Here is a 7,831-nt window from a genome sequence, read left to right as displayed (position 1 = left end):
CTGGTGCCTGCAGAGGCCAGAAGAGGGCTTTGGATCCCCTGGAACTGGAGTTATAGAGAGTTGTGAGCCGCCAGGTAGATGCTGGAACCCAAACCTGGATCCTCTGCAAGAGCATCAAGTACTCTTAACCACTTAGCCATCTTTCCAGCTCCCTGTACTTCTTGCTGGAGAGAGAGAGAGAGAGAGAGAGAGAGAGAGAGAGAGGAGAGAGAGAGAGAGAGAGAGAGAAGAGAGAAGTTAAGGAGGGAATACATCTCTGTGTTGGTTGTGATGGTGACGGTTTGGGCTGAGTTTTCTCTGTCAACTCAAAGTGCCTTGAGTGATGATGCTGTCCTAAAGCTAGTTTTGCAGTCACCAGAATGACTGTGGCCCAGACACATGCCTTGAACACCAGTCTAAAAAAGACTAGTGAAGGGGGCGGCCAGAAGGGATTATGGAATGAGACCATGGGGTTTCAGTGGTGGTAGTTAGGAAAATATTCCAAGTTAAAATGGAAGAATAAAGAGAGAAGGATGTGTTTGCAAGACTGTGACTTCCCTTTTGTCCAGGGATGAAAGCCAAGTGGGTCCAGGCATGGTGGCACATGCTATCAATCCTAGGACTCTGAAAGCACAGGCAGGTTGATCTCAGTGAGTTAAATAGAATCCAGCCAGAGCTACACAGTAAGAGCAACAAAACAAAACAAAAAAACCACAAAGTAAACTAAGGGGGTACATTCAAAGGTAGCAGTCAAAAGGTAGTCATCGGTTTGTTTGAGCAATGATATTTTAATAACTTCACACGTATGTACACACTGACTTACAGGACACACACCTGTCGTGCACAAAAGGATAAAGAAACGACTTCAGAATGAGGGTAGAACCGTTGAGAGCAGAATCCGGGATGAAAGTTAATGGTGGCTTTGACACAGGTGACGGGATTGGGACAGGAAAATAGCATCAACAAATATTTACCAGTGTGAGACAATCACTGAGCGTCACTCTTCAGCCTATCCGTACTTTGGAGAGGACCTTTGGCCAAGGCTCTAAGAAGGGTGGGGTGGGAGGTGCAGAGAACCCTGGGAACTCTCTACCCTCCGAGTTCTTAAAGCTGTGAGGCCAGCATGCGATTCTCAGTCTGGCTGAGACCCTTTAGTACATCTGAAACCCAGGTAAGCAACATTTAATGAAGGTCGGTAGTAGGACTAGTTGTCCCCTCCCCCAAACCACGTGCGTGCATGAGAATCTACTGGATGCTGCTGCAGGAGACCCCGTTTTTGGAAAGCGCCAGCTCAAATGACTCTCAGAGACGATTCTAGGGGACCGCAGCTTGTGGTTCGAGGGTTCCTCTCGGCCTCAGTCTCATCCTGGTACAAGAGTGACTGCAGGTAGCTGATGTACTTGATGGCAGCTCTGAGGGTCTCCACTTTGCTGAGTCTCTTCTCCAGGTAGTCCTCGGGCAGGTGGCGCCGCAGCCGGGCGTAGCCTTCGTTCACACACTTGACTCGCTGCCTCTCACGCTCATTCCTCTTGCGGATGAAGGCCGGCCCATAGGCGTAGTCACAGCGCCTGTAGTTGGGGTAAGGCATGGGGAAGGGGAAGGGGTACGGGTCGCCATAATTGTCCATGATCAGAGTATCGCTGGAAAAGGGCAGCAGAGGCAGCTCGTCCGCGTAAGGGTTCGGCACCGGGGCCTCAGGGCACAGGTGGACAGTGACCATGGGGTCCAGGTAGAAGGGTCTGGACAGTGGCAAGTGGGCAGACTCGGAGAAGACGGAGAGCCTGTCTGGAGGGCTGGAGTAGCTCCTGGTGTCCATCATTTCCTCTTTCACCTAGAAACAGAGGCGTGCTTGTCAGTTTGGCCAGATTCAAAAAGAGCAGGTTTAATCTACTTTCTCCGAGATTCATGTCTAAGAGACTTCTGCTTAGTTTGGGGGCTCATATAGAAAAGTAAACAGGGTTATAGTCACTTGTGTGGGAGGCGCTGGGGTGGTGGCTTAGACTTGTAATTCCAGTACCCCAGAGGCTGAAGCAGGAGAATAGCTGTGAGTTCAAGGGCAGCCTGGGAGATATAGTGAAACTGTCTCAAAACATTACCACCACTAACAAGAAAGGAAGGAAGAAGGGAGGGAGGAGGGAGGACTCCCCTTTTTCTCTTTCCTTCTTCAAAAATTGTATTCTCTCTCTCTGTCTCTGTCTCTTTCTCTGTCTCTGTCTCTCTCTCTCTGGGATGGGTGGGGAGCGGGCACTGAATCCAGGGCCTTGCCCGTGATCAGCAAGGTGCATTGAGCTACATAGCCACTACCTTTTTACCTTTGGCTGTATAAAGTAGTCTCGACAGGTCTTCTAGGACACTGTTGCTAACTAGTTCCCTAAGAGGCAGGGAAGGGGTGCTTGTGTTTCTGCTGGAAATCCTTTAGGGGCTCAATCTGGACTTTTTCCTTTCCCTTGCTCTGGGTCCTCAGGCAGGTGTCTTAACCCTTTCTGAGCCTCACCTGCTTCCTATATCTACTTGCGGTCTTGGCCATCCTGCAGTGGTTAAAAGGTTTGCATTTGAAAAGTCCAAGCAATGCCTCATCCCGGAATTAGCTGTTTTCCTTTTTCTTCACAGATGGATACTTATGGACCCTCTCTTTCTCTGCACCTCATAAAAATCTAGTTAATATTTTCCCCCACAGTGGAGAATCAAAACATGAGCGTCTTCGAAGCACAGTTGCTGAGGTCTGGCCACGCTCATGATTACAGCACAGGTGCTGGATCTGTGGGCCTCGGACAGCAGATCCACAGCTCTGGGGCGACTTCTCGGGGAGTAATTTTCCAGTGTCTTTGGGAGTCACAGGCTTGGCATACAAAAAAGAGGCGAAGCAAAGCAAACTAAATGTTTATAGACAAGACTAGATAACGCTGGGGCCGCTCTCTCCGTTTGTTTGTGGTTTTGAGACCGGGTCTTGCTGTGTATTTGCTGGCCTGGCATTAGTTAGAGAGCCGAGGCTGGATCCTAGGCATGTGGCACCAAACCTAACTTGGCACTGGATCCTCTCTACCTGAGCATAGCAGGAACTCTACAGGCCTTGCTGGGTGATGGAAGGAATGGCCTTTAGGATCAGATTCTAGTGTGTTTCCATCCTTGTGAAGAGGCCTAGGCATGGCCTCCGAAAAGATAAGAAACTCGAATCTGAAATGGCGGTTAGGGGCTGGGGGCTGGGGCTGAGGGCCCGGGGCTGGGGGCTGGGGCGGGGGGGCGAGGGCCAGGGCCTGGGGGCGGGGGCCAGGGGGCCGGGGGCCGGGGGCTGGGGGCGGGGGCCAGGGGCCAGGGGCCGGGGGCGGGGGGCCGGGGGCCGGGGGCCAGGGGCCGGGGGCTAGGGCGGGGGGGGGGGCGGGGGCCGGGGCTGGAGCGCCGGGAAGAAGGGGGAGGGTTGTAGGAGGCCATGGTGGGACTGGCTGGAAAAGGAGTGAATGCCTGGAACAGCGTGTGCTAACGAGGCTGGGGAGGAGAGTGATGCAGTGCCAATGAAAACTAAAAGAGAGGAACGGGAAATGGGAGCGGCCAAATTACTGACCAAATGACCCACAATAACTAACAGAAGACAAAAATCTCTGGAAGATTAAACAGGAGCCAGAATTCTGTCAAATAGAAAAAGTTGCTGAGACAAGAAACTAGTTAGGAAATTCCCAAGCCAGGAATTCTAGAGGCGAAGAGAAGAGGGCAGGTATGTATGACAAAGCCACAGATCCAGCAAATGGGGACAGGGAGCGCAGCTCAGCCCTGGAGTCAAACCCCAGCACCAAGTGAACCGGAAGGTTAAGGTCACCCGAGGCTGGTGAGATTCATGAGCCCCTGTGTCAAAGCTAAGCAAAACGCCTGGCGAAGGGAATGCAGCCTGCACCGCTTAGTTTTGATAACGGCCTTTTTTGCCTACAGCTGACGAGTTAAATGAAACTATACTAGCGCCCTAGTTAGCTTTGACTATCACCTTGACACAGCCTAGAGTCACCCGAGAGAACAATTGTCTACATCTCATTGGCCGGTATTGGGATATTCTCTGTTTTGTTTTTCTTATTTTATGTATGTGTGCCTGCATGTCTGTATGTGCACCACATGTCATGTGTGCCTGGTATCCATAGAGACCAGAAGAAGGTGTCAAATCTCCTGGAACTAGAGTTACAGGCAGTTGCAAGTGGCCTGATAGCTTTGCAAGGAACCAAACCCAGGTCCTAAACAAGAGTAGCAAGTGCTCATAACAGCTGAACCATCTCCCCAGCCCCTAGGGTATTGTCTTGACTGTTAATTGATGTTGGGGGCCCACCCCACTGTGAGTGGCACCATTTCTTGGGCAGGTGATCCTGGACTGCAGAAGAAAGCTAGCTCAGTATGAGCCAGCAAGTCAGAGAGTGAGCCGCTAAGCAAGTGGTCCTCCGTGGTCGCTGCTTCAAGTTCCTGCTCCTTGGGTCCCTGCCTTGGTTTCCCTGGATGATGGACTGTAACTGTAAGCTGAAATAAGCCCTTTCCTCCCCTCAGCTGCTTTTGGTTAGAGTGTTTTTTATCACAGCAAACAAGATGAAACCAGAACAGTCAGGTTCCTCAAAAGTAAAGCAGATGTCCTCAAAGCCACTTAGGCAGAATTTTATTTTGAGTCATGGTTCTTACCCTGAAGAATAATTTAAATAATATCTTAGCTCTTGCCCCAGATGAAATCTGAGTGATTTGTATAGACCACAGGTAATTAAGATTCTAAGTTTTTATGAGATTTTTGAATAATTCCTAGAGCATGGTGTGTCTGAAGACACATTGATGACGAGGCTTTTCTATCGAGCATTTCCAAAAAGTCCTCCATCTGTGCAAGGACATTTAAGTGTGGTCGATTTTCATTCATGCAAGAGAATTTAAGCATAAAATTTAGGAAGATGAAAGCATGCAGCCATGAAGAGGGTGAAGATAGGAAGCCTAGTGGGGGTCTGGATGTGTGTATGGGGGAATTGAGTACAAGTTTATCTCCAAAGGAAGCAATGGATTTATGCTGCTATTTCAGGCTTCCAAATACACGAATGGATGACGAACACACCTACCTCGGGAACATCTCAGGTTTCTATCTTAGAGCTCTTCTGGGAAATAAATAATGAGGTCTTAATGATAAAATCCTGAGAGATTCTTGATGCTCCACTGAGCATAAAAACATTAACTTTCATAATTAAAAAAAATCTAGAATGTAAAAAATATAAAGTCACCATTGCACATACAATTGAATCATGGCATGTGAGAGCTGGGGAAGCTTAGAGATGCCCTCCTTCCCTCCCTCCTCAGAGGCTATGATAAATTGCTAAGGTTTCAAAGGCAGCAGCAATGCTGGTGCCAGGTGCCAGAACCTCTGTTCATTAGATTTCCTCACCAGGACAATCTGGGCCTTTTGTTGTGTGGGTCATCATCGACTTCTTAAGAGACTAGCATAATCCTACTGATGATAACTTTTATCAACTGTGCCTGAGGCTTTTCTTAAAAATGCTGTTCTGCAGTCTCCCCGTGGGCCAGTATGGAGAAGCGTCTCTTACCTGTTTTGTAGTTCAAGATGCTGTATTTGGAGCTGAGTCTGACTGAACCTGATTTATAGGTGGTCATTTAGTGAAAATATGCAAAGTAGCTTATAGTTAAACAGAACCAACTGGCTCTGGTTTAGCTGTTGTTTTTTTTTCTTCTTTGACCTACTATGGAGCTATGATAGCACCTGACAATCTAAGCTGAAAGGTTTACTTAGGAAACTGGATACTTGGGTCTGATTCTTTTGTTTAGAGGGTACTCCCATTCATCCGGATTTTATGGTTTTATAAAAAATTATTTATGAAAAATACAATAGTCTCATAATATGCAAACACTGGTCAGTATTTTTTCAGACAGACCAGAACTAAGAGGGTCCATGTAACCTTTGCAGCATGAAGTCTTCTGGGTAATGCAATACAGTGACGTGACCCTGAGAGCTGGTGCTTTGATAGCGCCATGTTGGCAAAATAACTCCCTTTAAAACAAACTGGGAATTGGCATACTGTAAGTGTTTAGTTTTCTATATAGGGAGAAGTTCTTACTGCTTCCTTAATTCAACAGAAACTGGTGAGTCATGAAGAAAACATATTCTATAATATAGTTAAGCATCATTGTGTTTCAAAATGTTTTGAAGGGGCTGGAAGATGGCTCATTAGTTAAGAGCACTTGCTTCACAAGCATAAGAACCTGAGTTCAAATCTCCCAGAATACACATTAAAAGGCCAAAAGTGGTTGTGTTTGTCCCTGTAACCTCAGTGCTGGGGGATGGTCAGGTGGAGACAAGAGGAGCAGTGGGCCTTGCTGGCCAGCCACCAGACTAGCTTCAGGTTCAGTGAAGGACCCTGCCTCAAAGGAACAGAGTGTAGAGTGATAAGGGCACCTGACACCCTCCATAACACACACACACCATGCATGCATGCATGCACACACAAGCAAAAAATAAAAAGCTGGAATTTCTGAAAATGTTTATTAAAATAAATAAGAAAGATCTTTATTCTAACTAGAAATAACCAAATATGTGTTATATTAGATTAAATTCAAGAAAGAAAAATCTAACATCTTAAAAGATTTTTACATTTTTATTTATATGTTTCTGTGCATTTGTGTGTGGGTATCTGCACCTGAGTGCAGATGCCTATGGAGGCCAGAAGAGGGCGTCAGATCCCCTGGAGCTGGAGTTACAGGTGGTTGTGAACAACTCAATGTGGGTGCTGGATACTGAACTTGGGTACTCTGCAAGGGCAGCAAGAGCTCTTAATCACTGAGTCATTTCTCCAGCTTATGCTGGCTAGTTTCATGTCAACTTGGCACAAGCTGGAGTCATTGGAAAGGAAAGAACCTCAATTGAGAAAATGCTTCCATAATATTTGGCTGTAAAACATTATCTTAGTGATTTATAGGGAAGAGTTCAGCCTATTGTGTGTGATGGCATGTGGTCCTGGGTTCTATAAGAAAGCAGACTGAGCAAGCCAGTAAGCAGCACCCCTCCATGGCCTCTGTATCAGCTCCTGCCTCCAGGTTCCTTCCCTGTTTGAGTTCCTGTCCTGACTTCCTTTGATGATGAAGAATGATACTGAAGTACAAGCCAAGTAAACCCTTCCCTCCCTATCTTGCTTTTGGTCATGGTGTTTCATCATAACATTAGTAATATTAACTAAGACACAGCCCCAATGTCAACATATTTTTTTTTATACTGAGACTATGAAGTCCTGGCTGGCCTGGAATTCACTACATAGACCAGGCTGTCTGCAAATTCATGGAGATCCACCCGCTCCTGCTTACCAAGTACTGTGATTAAAGGTATGCATCATCATGTCCAGACCAACATAACATTTTAAAACATTTGATATTTCCATTAATTCATGTTCTGCAATTGAAAGATAATTTCACATTTACTTTCTATGTATTCCAGGAGACATGTGTTGACATTCTGTTGTCCCCTTGATTGCTGGGGAAGGTTTCTAGCTTCTCACCAGTAAATATATTAGCTATAATTTTTTTGCAATTTTTTTCCCCTTGAGATGTTAGTCTCATCCTGTAGCCTATGCTGGCCTTAAACTCCTGGCAATGCTCCAGTTTCAGTTTCCCAAACGCTGGGCTTACAGGAAAAGCCACTGTATCCAGTCTGTAATTCTTGATCTGGTGGGGAAGTTCCCTTTCTTCCCAGGTTTCTTTCTTTCATGTGTGTGGAGATCAGAGGACAAGCTGTGGGTGTCAGCCCTTACCTTTCCACCTTGTCTGAGACAGAATGCGTAAGCAGGGTAGCTGGCCTGCTCACACTACTGCATACAGCTTTTCTATCTGGGTCCTGCGGATTCGA

The 7,831-nt window shown here is 46.8% G+C and overlaps 1 protein-coding gene across 1 annotated transcript; it reads right to left on the bottom strand.

The window, feature by feature from the left end:
• Positions 1-1,270: 1,270 nt before the first annotated feature.
• Ascl3 (achaete-scute family bHLH transcription factor 3) lies at positions 1,271-1,958 on the bottom strand. The gene has a single exon (XM_028894644.2). The coding sequence runs from the start codon at positions 1,796-1,798 to the stop codon at positions 1,271-1,273; it is 528 nt and encodes a 175-aa protein (XP_028750477.1). The 5' UTR covers positions 1,799-1,958.
• Between the last annotated feature and the right edge of the window lie 5,873 nt (positions 1,959-7,831).

Source organism: Peromyscus leucopus, chromosome 1 (genome assembly GCF_004664715.2).
Source record: "Peromyscus leucopus breed LL Stock chromosome 1, UCI_PerLeu_2.1, whole genome shotgun sequence".
NCBI lineage: Eukaryota > Metazoa > Chordata > Mammalia > Rodentia > Cricetidae > Peromyscus > Peromyscus leucopus.
The sequence above is the reverse complement of the archived record's forward strand: the minus strand, read 5'-3'. Positions and strand labels throughout refer to the sequence as shown.

Coding starts and splice junctions, on each gene's coding strand:
- Ascl3 (XM_028894644.2), bottom strand. CDS start 1,798: ATGATGGACACCAGGAGCTACTCCAGCCCTCCAGACAGGCTCTCCGTC.